General features: G+C 40.1%; 3 protein-coding genes and 3 non-coding genes across 7 annotated transcripts; 3 read left to right on the top strand and 3 right to left on the bottom strand.

Annotated features, from left to right (window-relative positions):
- Nucleotides 1-977: 977 nt before the first annotated feature.
- LOC116721852 (zinc finger BED domain-containing protein 4) lies at nucleotides 978-5270 on the bottom strand. Of its 2 annotated transcripts, none has more exons than XM_032565874.1 (5): nucleotides 4679-5270; nucleotides 4215-4371; nucleotides 3821-4080; nucleotides 3141-3729; nucleotides 978-2473 (listed from the first exon to the last, which is right to left on the bottom strand). In XM_032565874.1, the coding sequence occupies exons 1-5, from the start codon at nucleotides 4765-4767 to the stop codon at nucleotides 1631-1633; spliced, it is 1938 nt and encodes a 645-aa protein (XP_032421765.1). In that variant the 5' UTR covers nucleotides 4768-5270; the 3' UTR covers nucleotides 978-1630. The 2 variants fall into 2 exon arrangements, with proteins under 2 accessions (XP_032421765.1, XP_032421757.1); XM_032565866.1 differs by having other exon boundaries at nucleotides 4215-4454; nucleotides 4679-5269.
- Nucleotides 5271-6480: 1210 nt separating this feature from the next.
- vma22 (vacuolar ATPase assembly factor VMA22) lies at nucleotides 6481-8320 on the bottom strand. Its single transcript, XM_032566191.1, has 5 exons — nucleotides 8103-8320; nucleotides 7582-7685; nucleotides 7377-7489; nucleotides 7099-7290; nucleotides 6481-6896 (listed from the first exon to the last, which is right to left on the bottom strand). The coding sequence occupies exons 1-5, from the start codon at nucleotides 8220-8222 to the stop codon at nucleotides 6733-6735; spliced, it is 693 nt and encodes a 230-aa protein (XP_032422082.1). The 5' UTR covers nucleotides 8223-8320; the 3' UTR covers nucleotides 6481-6732.
- A 305-nt stretch (nucleotides 8321-8625) lies between these two features.
- trnae-uuc (transfer RNA glutamic acid (anticodon UUC)) lies at nucleotides 8626-8697 on the bottom strand. The gene has a single exon. It is a non-coding gene; the product is annotated as a tRNA-Glu (tRNA).
- Nucleotides 8698-9298: 601 nt separating this feature from the next.
- Nucleotides 9299-9370, top strand: trnah-gug (transfer RNA histidin (anticodon GUG)). The gene has a single exon. It is a non-coding gene; the product is annotated as a tRNA-His (tRNA).
- A 520-nt stretch (nucleotides 9371-9890) lies between these two features.
- ebp (EBP cholestenol delta-isomerase) lies at nucleotides 9891-12607 on the top strand. The gene is made up of 5 exons (XM_032566203.1): nucleotides 9891-10033; nucleotides 10225-10528; nucleotides 10623-10659; nucleotides 10773-10903; nucleotides 10999-12607. The coding sequence occupies exons 2-5, from the start codon at nucleotides 10228-10230 to the stop codon at nucleotides 11217-11219; spliced, it is 690 nt and encodes a 229-aa protein (XP_032422094.1). The 5' UTR covers nucleotides 9891-10033; nucleotides 10225-10227; the 3' UTR covers nucleotides 11220-12607.
- A 1742-nt stretch (nucleotides 12608-14349) lies between these two features.
- On the top strand, nucleotides 14350-14422 carry trnaf-gaa (transfer RNA phenylalanine (anticodon GAA)). The gene has a single exon. It is a non-coding gene; the product is annotated as a tRNA-Phe (tRNA).
- Nucleotides 14423-14493: the final 71 nt, after the last annotated feature.

The following is a 14493-nucleotide window of genomic DNA, read 5'->3' as shown; positions in this document are numbered from 1 at the left end:
CTTGTGAGCCTACCTGATGGTGAGAAGAAACCTGATCTGTTGGCTGTTAAAGCCGCCTGCCTGCTGACTCAAATTTTATTTTAAAGGCACTATTACAATTACCTTGCCTCCCCACCGGCCCATCCCCGAATAAAGGATAACACACTCTGATACAGTCAGGGCTCTTCAAAGCAGACGTGAGACCATTGCTGTGACGCGAGTCAAAGCAAAGCCTGTTTTAGAATAAAACAGAAAAGATAAATTGGAGCATACCTACATTCTTATATGTTTAAACATTTAAAGACTCTTAATTCTACTTTTATCTAATAGTTTTGACGAAACATACCTCAGTGTTTAAAACTGATATTTCTTTATTCTGATCTCCTGGTGTTAAGGTTTACAGTAACTGAGGGAAATAATTACGGGATCTATATTTTGATTTGCAGTGAATGTAATCCTTCTCAGATGACAATGAAGCAATGACAGGCAGCCAGTAGAGTAGTTTTACATACATTCATGGAGAAAACAAACCTTATACTACTGTCAATAATATTGGGAAAATTTTATTTATTCTTGCTCCTTGTGTAGGATTTAAGAAGGGAAGCTATACTCATTTAATCACAAGCATTTATATAGAGTATGTATTTGATTTTAAGCAAGGTTTATTGCCAGCATAAAAGCAGTTTTGGCAGACTGCAAAGACTTTAAAGAAGCAATTGTTTCTACACATCAATCTGAGAAAGGTCGTCTGGCAATTTATAAATACATTAACATCCATCGTTTCCAAATTGAGAAAGGTCATTCACATATGGAATTCATTTAAGACACTTTCTAGCTACAGAATGCAAATTGCACCAACATCCAAGAGTTGTATCTTAGATTTTACAGGGTTTCTGGAGGTTGAGTAGCTAGGGTTGTTTTCCATTTAAAAACACTAAAATCTGACCGATCACACAATAACTTTGGATGCAGGGGGCAGGGGGTAGGGGGGGGGGGGGGGGGGGGGGGGGGGTGAAAAGTTTGCGAGGGAGATTGTGACTGGAAGGGGTGGATGACTTAAGGCTGAAAACAAAATGACACAATTTTCGTCACGCAACTGTGACAACGAAAACCAAAGAGTGGCTCAGAATTCATGAACAGCAATGTTAGAAATTGGTAAAAATTTTATAGAAAACCGTTAAATGTAGTTATTCCCTAATTCCTAAAGTTGGTTGCAGAAGCCATTAGATCACAATGTAAACTTATGTTTTATCATGACTGTTTGGACAGCAAATAAACTTTTGTTCTCTCCTGACTGTAGGCAAAAATACAACAGACAATTCACTAAGCGAAGGTTGGAACCAGACAATAGGAACTTGATGGTCATCTGAAGACCTTGAAATGGCAAAATAAAGACAGACGGAGTGAGTATTTTAGTCTTGATCTGATCTCAGACATTTTAGCACTTCATAGTGTGAAAACCCATATTCAGAATATCCACATCTAGAGCCATACTTAAGGAAGGAAGCTAGTTATTTCAGTCTCAAAATAACAGGTGTGTAATTTACTACGTTGCTCACTCAGGTCTCTTCACAGCAACAAGTGAAGTCACGTTTCTAAAACTAAAAACCCTCAGGTTGCTCTTCAGATAAAATATGGCTGACTCATAGCTTTAAGTCCACAACAATTTGTAGTTGGCTTTGAGGTAGATGAGTGTCTCCAAGTTCTTTGGTAGGACGTGGCCTCTCTCTGGCAACAGGAGGCGTCTGGCTGCAGAGAAGATATTCTCCACCACAGTGTCACAAGCAGGTATGGTAAATGCTCTTTTGGCTACTTGAGCTAGCAGAGGAAAGTCAATGGTTTTACGGCGCCAGTAATGCAAAGCCTCTTCATCTGTGGGCTCCTCGTGAAGGTAGACAGATAACTCCTGTTCCAGGCTTTTAGCCTGTGTCGCAGGTCTCTGCTTGATAAAAGAGAACAATTTGCAGGGGCGAGACAACGAGGAGACCGGGGATGGTGATGGAGTAGGAAGAGTTTGGGACTGAGGGCTAATGTCTGTGTTGAGGTCGGCTGGGGGAGAGGCTGTGGAATGTTTGGATAATTCCTCTAGGAGAACTTGCTTGTGCCAGTCAGGGTTGCTGCTCCAAGTAAGTTTAAACTGGGGGTCCAGGGTGGTCGCAGTAATGTACAATGGGTTTTCCAGGATCGGCGCCAGAAGGCGTTCCAGGGACTGGTTTAGACCGAGCAGGAGGGCGGGGCAGTGGGGAGTTGATGTCTCAGAGAGGTGCTTGCGCAGACCAAGAACACAAGGCAGAGCCAAACTGATGGACACATGTCTGTCCAGCTGGGTGTCTCTCTGTGCGTCTCTGTGCACCATGTCCCAGGCCTCAGTGAAGGGCTCCAAAATGTCAGTCAGTTCCCTCAGCAGGGCTCTTTCTGAGCTACTCAACGCTACCTCCCCGGGACCGCTCACCTCCTCCAGGAACTCCACTGAGTCCAGAAGCCGCCGCAAGACCTGTAGGAAAAAAAGTGAAGAAACGAAACAGCTATGAGATCATATATCAATAAATTTGCACTATTGATAGACACATGCACATTTTAATTGTAATGTTTCTGGGACATCTATCAATCTAAACTCTTATAATCACATTATCTCAATGTAAAAATATATTATGTTGTATTAAGACTATGTAAAGAGTCTTGGGAATCCACATTTTTGAAGTTTAAAGATTTCACTGTCTCTGAGACTGGTTCTGATAGCGTCTCATTCGGACAAAAGGAGGATTTTACTCTCCAAAGCCGCCCACTACTCTGTGATGTCCAAGGTTGAAATCAAATTAAAGATTCAATGCAATCCACTGGTTTTCTTTATTTAGACCTTTTACGACTTGGCATTATATAAACGTCATTATATGGAATTAGATTACAGTGAAAGACTAATCTTAATTGGATTGGATGGGATTGAATTGTACTGGATAGGATTCGACAGGATTGGTTTGTGGTTTAATCAGATTGTCTTTAATTGTACTTGAATTTAAACCAGCTTTGATCCTCTGTAAAGTTCTCTCAGAAACATTTTGTTGGTGTATGCAAAAATAAATTGCCTTCATTAAACAGAAGGGAAGCTAAAATATGTTAATATTTTAAGTTCCTTTATTCATGATCGTAATACTATTACTTGCCTTGAGTTGAGCAGCCCAATCTGTAGCAGTATCGTGAAGGTTTCGGGTTCCCCCAGGCAACCACCCATCAAACACCTGGATGAGTTTCTCAGGAGGTACAGCAGAGGTAATATAGTTATAGAAACGTGCAACCTTGGTCAAAGTAGAGGAAATTTGTGGGGAAGAGCGCAACCCCTCCCTGACACATTGTTCCAGAGAGCGAGAGAAACAGTCTACCCGACAAACGCCCAAACCCTGTTCCCATGACTCCCCCCAGTCTTCCTCCTCTCCATTACACTCGTGGCCATTACTGATCCATTGCTCTGCGTTGTCCAGCACTTGATCTGTCGGATCATCATCTTGGCCGTTAGTAAGAACAGGTGGAAGCAAGAAGCCAGGAAGACAACTTGGCCTCGCCGTTGACGTCGCTGGAAAAGGGTCTGCAACGACGCAAAATGCTCTCCCTGACACGCCGTGAGAATGACACACTTCGTCAAAATCTGCCAGCACACGGCTCGCCGAGCTACTGCAAGTCAGTGGGAGGCAGGCCAGGAGAGCAGAACGTATCTGCCAGTCAGATGCAAGATAATGGCAGGTAACACCGAGATACCTGCAACGAAAGAGAAAGAAGTATGCCACACAGTTGGGGAATCTAACCATGCTGCTGGTTTATTTTTTTAGGGTTTATGTTGCCAACTCACCCTGAAGCAGTTTGAGTTTGGCTCCTCCAGAGGTCTAAGCTAAGACTGAGGGTGTGGGCTGATGCTACGGCCTGACGTGTAGCCAGCTGAGCCTGGTAAGCGTAGGCAGGGAGAAGCTGTCCCTGGATGTAGTGCTGGGGCTCAGGAGTGTAACGGGGCTCCAGGAGCTGCAGCAACTCCCTGAAGCCCTGATTTTCCACAATAGACACCGGCTGCAGGTCATGTACGATCATCTTAGCTATCGCCTCGGAGATGAGAACCTACCATAATCCCAAAAAGATAAAAAAATCACAAACTTTACCTTTTGTACTCACTTTGGATTTCATTGCTCTGCTCCATTTGAGGGCTTTCAGAGGGAGCGTTATTTCAAGGAGTGACAGACATTAACACATACCTGACGGGGGTCATGTCTGTCAAACTTAGTCACCCCTGCTCCAGGGCCTCCTCCTCCCTCAAGGGTGCCCACTCCTCCAACATTTACTAGGGCTCCTCCTCCTGTTCCAGTTGTTACAGGGAGTGTGAAGCGAGGGTTTCCTCCATTGGTTGTGAAACTGTGCAGGCAAGCAGAGGAATAACCCTCTCTCTTCATATCCTTCCTTTTCACAAAGTCATCATACATAGCTGGGTGTTTACGCTGAATGGGAGAGAAACAGATAACATGCTTAATATGCCATATGTATGTCAGAGAACAGCATGAAATTGTAAATTTTAATGGAGAAATGAATAAACTCTCAATAACACAAAAGCAACAGTCTGTCTTTGCTGATCCAGCAAATTTAATATATGCAGAGACATTGGGCCAGCTGATCACACTGGACATCATTTATTTATTTCTGCAATAGGATTTTGACACATTACCTTAAGATGTGTAACGAAGTTGGACGTAACGCTCCGTTTCGCCTGGATTCTGGTGCCACAAGCCTTACAGTTGGACTCGATTTTACCATTTTCCCCCTCGAACACAATATTGAAATAATCCAGGATAGACACTTTCGAAACTGACGCCATTGGAGCGAACAGCTGCTCTGCTCCAAAGTGAAATCAGCCGGCGATCCGAGTCCAAGGAATCAGCCTCACCTTGCCCCAGATCATGAGCGCAGGCAAGCCGTCGTGTTTACATCCCAGTCCCCCCCCACCCCCGGTATCACGCGTAGAAAAATGATCGCTCCACAGACACAAAGCTAATTGAACTGGAAGGGCTCCCGTTGCTTGCGCATCCAAAATAGGCCACGGTCGAGCTACACAAGCAGCAGTAGCAGCGGCGGATGTCTGGAAACATCAATAACATAACCGTGAGGCCACATCCGTGCTTCCAGCGCTCCCATCCGCCGCTCGGACGCAAGTGAAGCGGAGACAGAGCAAAGACCTTCATGGAGGAGGCAGACACACAGCACTGACCCGCTGTGGTTGCTATAGTCGATCTGGATCAGGATGTGCAGTGCAGGTCATGCGTTTTCATACATTTGTCAAATAATAAAAATGTGTTTATTTGAATTTTTTTTTCAATGAGGCAAACTAAACAATACAGTTTCAATTGTCCAAAAAAAAAAAAAGACTATGTAGCTATGTCTTGAAATCAAAATTACACAAGATAGTACAATCAATTTATAGCCCCATTACTTTGATAAATGTTCCTTAACGACTTTCTTTAGTCTTTGACCACTTTTCTATGCAATATTGTTAGAGGTAGTTTGAATTTCTTAAACGTGGCATTTTGAGCATAAATTGGCAGTTGGTCTGAGATTGAGCTATACATTTTAAGTTAAGGCTTTTAAGATTAAGAATGCGGTAACCCATCTTCTTACAGACACAAAATGTTAGGAGCACAGACCTCCAGTCATGGCTTCTTTTCATTGCCTAGGTCGTAGAGTTGTAGAATCAACTCAAGCTTTAATTGTTGACACCTAAAGTTTTTCTTTAACTTTCCCAGATCTAAACTAAAATAGTATGAAGGCAATCAAGGATTCACCATTTTTGAAGTTGCTCTACCAAAATTGTACAAGTTTACCACTCAAAATAAGGAGGGCTGAGAATGTTCTGTTTAAAATTAATATTTAAGATACATTTTCCTTTTTGGCTTTAAATAGTAAAAAAAAGAGTCACTGCTAGAACAAATAGCATTGTCTTACTTTTATTACATGATTTACTATGTTTTTCATGTATTATGTGTGTTAAGACTGTTTTGTAAAGCATTTTGGTCAACGTATGTTTTTCATATACCAAATGAAAGACCTAACAGACATTTAGTGAAAATAATCTTGATAAATTTTTGATATCATCATTTTGTTGGAATAAAAAAAATCATCAAATGCTATGCAACTGGAAAAATTGACCATGTCCGGTATACGACATCAGGGGTCTGTACTTTGACACATGAGGGCTGTTTTGAGAGCAAAAGGGAAGATGCTTTTAGGAAGATAGCGATCCTCATATGTGTAATCAGTGTACAAAGCAAAATGATACCATGTTTAAACCAAACAAGAATGAATCATATAAGGCCATTCAGTAAAATGTTTCATTTAGCATCACCAATTTACCTACAAATAAATGTTTGTAATGAGTGAAGAAACCGTACAAAATGTTACACCAGCATGTCGACCAAACAATTTTAGAGTTATTTACCTTACTAGTAAAGGGATATAAAATATTTGAACACAAAATGTAGTTGATTCCACATTTATTTAAACTGTGATGACAATTTGTTAGAATGCTCATAAGTCTTGGTCAAATTTACAAACTCCCACACATTTATATACAAACTCAACTAACTTACACATTTTGCAATAACATAGAAAATTAAATTATTGAACAATAATTAATGACACAGGAACTGTTCAGTCTGTGATTTCCACCTTTAAAATCCAGCAATAGCTTCTTATATCATCTGATAATGACGTTATGATTTATGAACTCTAGTTTGCTGAAAGAACATCCGCTTCCTTCTCATTTGATCGAGCAGAGGTATTTAGTCCAGCACCAGTTGAGCCATCATTGTTTCTCAAGTCATGCTTCAGCTCCTGTCTGGCGTTTAAAACCACGATCTGGAGAGCTGCAATCTCAGCTGAAAGCTCTATGACTGCAATGGAACAGACAGGAGAAACTCAATTAAGAACCACAAATCATTCATTGGAATTTCTATTCATATTATACAATCGTTGAGGATCCAAAGGTCCATGTTTTCAAATAGTCTCACTAATATATCGGTATGTGTTTTGTAAGCTGTACTTTGTGAATGCGCAACAACGTTTGGCAAAAGTTTCCTTTATTTTAAGCCATACCTTGTTTGAACGATGACTGTGCTTGTTTCAGAGACTGTGGCACCAAAATCCCAAACCACTTTAGTGGGTCCTGCTGAGGATTATGGTCTCTTTTTCTGCCAGGGTTTACCTCAGGAGCTTTTTCACTGCTTATGTCTTCACTTGTCTTTTTTTCTGCTACATCACTTTTTGTATTTTTTCTTCGTCTGATGCCTGTGAAATAAAATAAAAGAGTGAAGTCTAAAAGAAAAAAGGTTTATGGTAGATATTGCCAGAACACATTTTTCTCAATGCATCACCTTCTTCTTGAGGTCCAATATCCTCTATTGAGGTTGGTTCTTTTACAAATTCGTCATTACATTTTCGTGACGATCTCACTGCGCAAAATTCTACCTCATCATTCTCCAGGGTTCTGTAACACAGAAATGCACAAAACAAAAGGTTAGCGGAAACTAAAAATGCAAAAACTTTGACTTTAAGAACATTTACTTTATTAATCCCCACCTAACATGCACAGAAACCAGTGGCTCCATCTCGTTTGCAAACTGAAGAGCAGAAACCTGCTTGTTTCCCATAGAGTAACGGGCCTTGCTTATGGAGAACCACCCCTACATAGAAGTAGAGAACAAAAGTAAAAATATTAGAGTCTATACAAGAGTAAAGAGGAAAGAGGTTGAATAATCTTACACACTCAGTGAAGCGGCTGATAAACAGTTGCATATATATATATACATACACACACTCATCAACTATGTTTTTTTAAATTTTCTGGTAAGATAAAAAAGTAATTTTACTAAATATACATTCATAAAATGCTAAATTGTTCTGATTAAATTGTTTTAAATATTTTTCTACAATAGCTATCATGCTTTGGTTGACAGCTTAGTTCATTACACAAACTAATAGCTAAAAACAACTACAATTGCTTGCTTCTGAAAATTCTAAATTTTTTAGATTGTTGCTTTCAAAGACAGATAGCCAAGTTGAAAGTGCGAATGTGTGTACACATGCTATCATTTTTCTACCTGCTCGATGAGTGAGTTCAGAGTCTTCCGTTTCCCCTCCAATAACTCGAGCTGATCCATAAAATAAAGCAGCTTTTCATCCAACAAAAGACAAGAGTCTTCTTCTCTCAATACACCCATGTCGGCTGTTTAGAAAGTGTTTTCCGTACAGTTTATATCGCGGCTACAATCAACACCAGATCCATCCAGAGACGACGGGTACAGCTTCCGTATAGGTGTCACATGACATAGTGAGTCACATGACTGCATTTTTCCTCTGCCACAGAGAAATATATAATTAAACACGTCTATGATTGAACATACCAACTTTGTGAATATTTAGCAGCATAACCAAAATATTTTCAGTGTTACGTCATGAAAAAGAGTTTATATTGGCAGTAAAAAAAAATATATTAAAGTTTGCCATGAAATATGTGGTTTTCAATTTTTAAATCTTTACCACATAGCGACGTATTTAAGTAAAGGTGAAGTATTATGGATGGAAATTCAATAAAATTAAAAATATCACGAGGGACAAAAGGAGTTCCCATACCGGGAGTCGAACCCGGGCCGCCTGGGTGAAAACCAGGAATCCTAACCGCTAGACCATATGGGACTTATATCAACGAGAGTAACAGGGGACCTACAAGACAGTTAACAGTGACACTCTGTAGCTGCCATGGGGACGCTAGTTTGGACCTGTGCGTATTTCGTGTCCCTCACCCTTGATGTCTGCTGCGCTACGATCCTCAGTCCACACCCTCGTAACCCGACAGCGGACAGCTCCATAAATTTCGCTAATGACAGTTGTCATTGTGCTATCTCCGTCATTATCACTGCTACTGCAGCACACTAGCAAGTTTGAATGGCAAAAAAAATTTAACGACGTGAAAAACACATTTTTATAAAATGTATCTACTGCAGCTATAATCTTTGCATTTGTAAAGTCTTTCTGCAACTGTGACTTCCATCTGATAAACAGGTGAAATTTAACTACACAGCTTGTTCATACCACCATATGTAAGCTTTACTCCGTGTATATGTATCTTCGGGCTTCTTTCGAATAGTCTTTCTGTAAGTTAAACAGTTTTTAAAGTACCCATGAACTTTACTTCCTATTTTACTTCACTCATCCTCGCTATGAGCTCAAAGCGAGATCATACACTTAGGTTCATAAAGGCAGCTGGAACAGAGCATTTCAGATCCCCCAGTAGCTCGCCGTGATCGTATAGTGGTTAGTACTCTGCGTTGTGGCCGCAGCAACCCCGGTTCGAATCCGGGTCACGGCAGGGATAAATCCCTGACACGGCTTGGGGGTAACATTTTGTGCTACGATTTGTCTGACTACATAAGTTAAGAATGTACTATTCATAAATAATGTAATAAGTAATATTAAATTATATATTTGTGTTTCTGTTTACGTCTGTTGCACATTTGTAGTCTCAGCGACTGACTTTAGCCTCGTTCTGACTTATTTAATATCAAATCTTAATAAAGTACATCAGCAACTCACTGCTCGATGAGCAACAGAATTTTGAAACTGTTCCTCAGTTTCAAAATTCGCAGTTTCAAGATTCTTGTGAATCTGTCATGATCTGCCGTCTATGCGTGCTTTTTTTTTTTCAAAAGGAGGAGGATATTTGGCAAAGAATGGCTCCTGTTCATTGGTTGTTTTCGTAAGCAAAGTCCATGTTCCGAGACAAGTAGCCAATCATCTGAACCGTCAGATCCAATGTATCTTTTCATGCGTTCGACCTCAGTAATTACAGGTTTTTCATTGGTGTTTGTAATCATGAGTTACCGCCCCCCAAGTTGACAGATTTCCGTGTTTGAGTTCACGCGTCACACTTTCATGTGAAGCAGTTGGGAATCTGCTGGATATCAGTTTTGATTTTGCCCAGACATTCTTACAAAAACAGTGTGGCTGATCCCTAACATTGTTAGCGTCTCTGGTGAGTGGAACCAGCTGATACCAGCTTTAATTTTTATTTATTTATATTTTTCATTTAGTGTCTTAAACTCTGACTCTGAAAGATCTGAGAACTGGAATTGCTTCTCAGTAAGGGTAATTATATTTAAAATGATCACATCTGTATTGATAATAATAATAATAATAAAAAAAGATGATTCTGTCTTCAAACAGATAATGGATGCCGCCTCAGCAAAAAAAACTCCTCATCCTTTCTGGCCCCGGGACCTGGTGATTCCCTCTTATGTGGCTAATGATCGGTCCATGTCAGAGATTCTGGTGTTTCTCTTCTCTGTCTCTGGGGGTTTTCTACTTGTAACCTGGCTGATCACTGGGGTCGCTGGCAGGCTGGGAACATGGAGGCGTCTGGCCCTCTGCTGGTTTGCCGTTTGTGGATTCATCCATAGCGTTATCGAGGGATGGTTTTGTCTTTATTATGACATTTTACCAGGGGATCAGAGCTTCCTGTCACAACTGTGTAAGAACCACCATAAACACAAACAAAAAGAAAACCATGTCAGACATGTATTCTTGATTTTGAAGGTAATATGTATTGTGTTCCCCTCTCTCAGGGAAGGAGTACTCCAAAGGGGACAGTAGATATGTTATGTGAGTCACAGTCATTTTAAAAACATTGATTTAAAAAATATACATACGTAAAATATAAAACTGAGGTGATATGGTAAACTATTGCTGTTTTTTTAAAATTTATTCTTATTTAGAGCTGATAACTTCACAGTTTGTATGGAGACCGTGACCGCTGTCTTATGGGGTCCGTTCAGTTTTTGGACCGTTTATTCCTTTTTAACTACCAAGTCCTACAGATTTGTTCTGCAGCTGATCATTTCACTCGGTAAGAAGCTCTAAGAAATATAAAACACAATGTTTACATAATGCTTTGGTCTCTCATATGTACATGTTGTGTCTAAATACGGATTTTGTCACCAGGTCAGATATACGGAGCAGTGCTGTACTTCTTCACAGAGCACAGAGATGGTTATGTTCACAGCGAGTTCGGACATCCAATCTACTTCTGGTTCTACTTTATCTTCATGAATTTTCTGTGGATTGTCATTCCTCTGGTGCTCATTGTGGATGCGTGGAGACAGCTATCAGCAGCCCAGTCACTTTCAGACAGTTCAAAGACACAGAAGGTTAAAAGGAAGTAATCTTTAAAGGGTCGTCAAAATGGGACATGCAGAAAATACATTTTAAAAGTTTAACAAATGCAAACTGTCTGTAGTCCTTTGGTTCATCTTGCAATATTGATCTGATCGTCCAAAAAGTGCCAGCAAACTAAGAGTTTTGTTCTGGCGTTTTTCTTACTATGATCATTAAAATAAATGTTTTATCCCATTTGTTCATAGTTTTTAGTTTGTGAATAAACTGGATGACATCTTAAGCTTCACATCAGTGATGTTTTCAAATTTCTTAGTTGATTAAAAAAATCAAGCTTGTACAAAAATAAATACATGAAATATGCAGTCTCTTTACAAACCTTACTGTTTCAGTGTTCTCAAGTCTTCTTGACTGATGTTTCTATGATCTAATGAAGTTCAATATTTTGAATATCAACTTCCGGGACAAAAGTCTCACTGATGTTTACCCATTCTTGCTCAGTGCTTGAAATTTGCAACATTGTTTTTTTTTCTGCAGAATGACAGTGGTGTGCTTGAAGCTTTTTTCTTTTTAGGAGAGAAATGATTTCTTCTTGACAACAGGCCAGCACCCCAAGGACTGTCTCTGACAGTGCTGTTTACACTGTGCCCTTTAGGCACCCAGTTCCTTGGCTGAATTCCTGGACACTTCCTGGAATTTCCTTGGTACGCCGTGGTGAAACATTTGTCTTTTAAATAGAAAGTTGTGGTAACATGCAAATGCTATTTGTGGTGAGGTGTGAACTCTGTTTAAGAGCTTATCTGGTGGAGTCAGTGTGTGAGACGACATTTTGATATGACACCACAAGATCATTCGCTGAATTGAGCATAGCATCACAAACACTTAGATGATTTGTCACCTTACATTTCTTAGATTAATGGGAAGCGTCTCATAAGTTAGCAATTATCTTAATTGACAATATTAATACATCCATCACTATCTGACTAATAATAACTGTGTGGTTATATTTAGTCTTTTATTACAATATGTTAATCAGCTGATATTGAAGCTTGTGTTGATTAAGTGAGTATGATCTGCTATGATATATGATGGCACGGCTCTGCTGCTTGTGGAATATTCTGTGCGCACGAACATCCCCGTCCGTACCAGGCTCGGTCTGTACCTGCAGCTGCAAAATCTCGGAATAACAACTCCTTATTAGGAAGTAGGACTGATAAATTGAAATCAAAATCATTTTAGTCACTTGAGCACACCGTGCTGGAATATTCCAGAAGCAGTTTATTGTGCAGCTTAGGTGTGTCTTAAATCTGTATAACTGTGGGTAATCAGAATGTATACCAGATCTGACTGAATCGCCTTGCGGCATCTTTGTATGCATTTTTGTTGTCAGATCTCCAAAGGTGCCATTGCATTTTATTAAAGTTTGGTTGATTTCGTCTTTGATCTCTCACATCACGAACCTTGGGGGGAAGACGTGTGTGACCGTCTTCAATACAACCAAGCTATCTGAGGTCAAATAGCTCTAGTGACTACTTGATGAAGAGCGAGAAGTTACTTCACCATGTTCTCTGACCATTATTTGGGAAACTGTGCACACTTTAGGGACTTTGGGTGACCAAAAACCAGTCTTGTGTAAATTGGCAACAGAGAGAAATAGTTTTGTAATCCGCCTCAAGAAAAATAAACAAATATGCAGTTTTTTAAAAGTCAACACTTCTTCGAAGCAACTTAATCCATAAATGGTCGATATTAGTGCATTCTTAGGCTGCACAATGGTGCAGTTGCACTGTTGCCTTTCAGCAAGAAGGTCCTGGGTTTAAATCCTATCATGGGATCCTTCTGCGTGAAGTTTGCATGTTCTCCCTGTGCATGTGTGTGTTTTTTCTGGGTACTCCGGTTTCCTCCCACAGTCCAAAATCCGGACTGTTGTCCTTAGGTGTGAGTGTATGCATGTATGGTTGTCAGTTTCTGTTGTTGCCCTGTGATGAACTGGCAACCTGTCTAGGATGTACCCTGCCTCCCGCCCAATGATTGCTGGAGATAGGCACCAGCTCCTTCGCAACTGTGCAACGATCAGCATGTTCAGATGATGAAGGGATGGGTAGCGAATTTTTACAAGTGGCAAAATCCTTGCCTTATAATGCAAAGGGAGGCTGATAATGCTGATTAGCTTAAGTACCATCTATGTTTTAAAGTCACCAGTTCTTCTGATTTTTGCACTTTCCAGGTCAAATTAGATTTTTGGGGGATAAATATTTCTAGTGACATTTGAATTGAGAAGAAAGTGGGTTGTAAGAGAGAGGGCGAAGACATGGCTAAGGCCAACAGCCCAGGACTCAAATCTGTGGCAGCCATAGAGGACTGAGGCCTCTGTAGATGGGTTACGCTCTTTACCCCTACACCACCGCCATGCTTCTTGTGGCTAATATTTTGGATTACTTATAATCATCTGATCCCTCTTCATAGCAATGCTAATTCCATGACAACTGTAAATACAAAAATTGACAAAGAAAAACAGATTTTTCACTGTCTAACCTTTAGTCCAACACTTTACTTTTTACCACTGAGGTTATAAAACTGGTCTCGGATGCATGTTGCTAATCATGGAGTTTCAGATCTAATTTTGGTTTTTAACCATCGCCCACCTCTCTAAAAAAAATAAGGCGTGAAGTCAGAAAAAGCTGAACATGTAAACATAGCATGCAAATGGTCATTAGAACTAATCTTTACACAATTATGACTTTGTTTAAGAGCTTTAAATTATTGAACATAAAAACATTCTTATATAAATTTTACATTTGAGTATATGTGTTTTCTTTCCAATTTCATTTCCAATTGCAATCGGAAAGAAAGCACTGGATCAAATTTACACATGAAAATTTAAGCTATTTAAGCAAACCTCATCATCCCAGGTTTGTGACGTCTTTAATAAGAGACAAATTATGAGATAAAAATGCCATGAAAATGGTTTTACTGAAGCTACCGATAAGTTTGAAAGAGATGGTAGCGATGTGCTGGAGTTGGTGAAAAACCTTTAATGTTTGCAAAACGAAGGGCTGGATTTATGGAACCTTTTATAGCAGTTTGCCTAAAAGTAGGTCATCCCACTAAATCACACTCCACAACCTGACGACATCGCGCTTCTTGGTATATGGAATCACGGCCCAATTGATCCTGCACGCCGAAATAGCTCAGTTGGGAGAGCGTTAGACTGAAGATCTAAAGGTCCCTGGTTCGATCCCGGGTTTCGGCATTTTGCCTGTCTTGTTCAGTTTTGTTGACTTCTTGCGCCACCTAGTGGCCAGACACCGAACACTATAGACA

The sequence above is a fragment of the Xiphophorus hellerii genome, chromosome 1 (genome assembly GCF_003331165.1).
Source record: "Xiphophorus hellerii strain 12219 chromosome 1, Xiphophorus_hellerii-4.1, whole genome shotgun sequence".
Lineage (NCBI taxonomy): Eukaryota > Metazoa > Chordata > Actinopteri > Cyprinodontiformes > Poeciliidae > Xiphophorus > Xiphophorus hellerii.
This window is presented reverse-complemented; position numbering and strand designations above follow the sequence as displayed.

What these genes read in the sequence shown, in the direction of transcription:
- ebp (XM_032566203.1), top strand. Translation starts at nt 10,228, where the DNA reads ATGGATGCCGCCTCAGCAAAAAAAACTCCTCATCCTTTCTGGCCCCGG. An exon ending in GGGGACAGTAGATATGTTAT is followed by an intron (nt 10,660 to 10,772) that starts GTGAGTCACAGT and finishes ATTCTTATTTAG; the next exon opens with AGCTGATAACTTCACAGTTT. An exon ending in GCAGCTGATCATTTCACTCG is followed by an intron (nt 10,904 to 10,998) that starts GTAAGAAGCTCT and finishes TTTTGTCACCAG; the next exon opens with GTCAGATATACGGAGCAGTG.
- LOC116721852 (XM_032565866.1), bottom strand. Translation starts at nt 4,828, where the DNA reads ATGGCGTCAGTTTCGAAAGTGTCTATCCTGGATTATTTCAATATTGTG. An exon ending in ACAGACATGACCCCCGTCAG is followed by an intron (nt 4,081 to 4,214) that starts GTATGTGTTAAT and finishes GGATTATGGTAG; the next exon opens with GTTCTCATCTCCGAGGCGAT. An exon ending in CAAACTCAAACTGCTTCAGG is followed by an intron (nt 3,730 to 3,820) that starts GTGAGTTGGCAA and finishes CTTTCGTTGCAG; the next exon opens with GTATCTCGGTGTTACCTGCC.
- vma22 (XM_032566191.1), bottom strand. Translation starts at nt 8,222, where the DNA reads ATGGGTGTATTGAGAGAAGAAGACTCTTGTCTTTTGTTGGATGAAAAG. An exon ending in TATTGGACCTCAAGAAGAAG is followed by an intron (nt 7,291 to 7,376) that starts GTGATGCATTGA and finishes TTTATTTCACAG; the next exon opens with GCATCAGACGAAGAAAAAAT. An exon ending in ACAGTCATCGTTCAAACAAG is followed by an intron (nt 6,897 to 7,098) that starts GTATGGCTTAAA and finishes GTTCCATTGCAG; the next exon opens with TCATAGAGCTTTCAGCTGAG.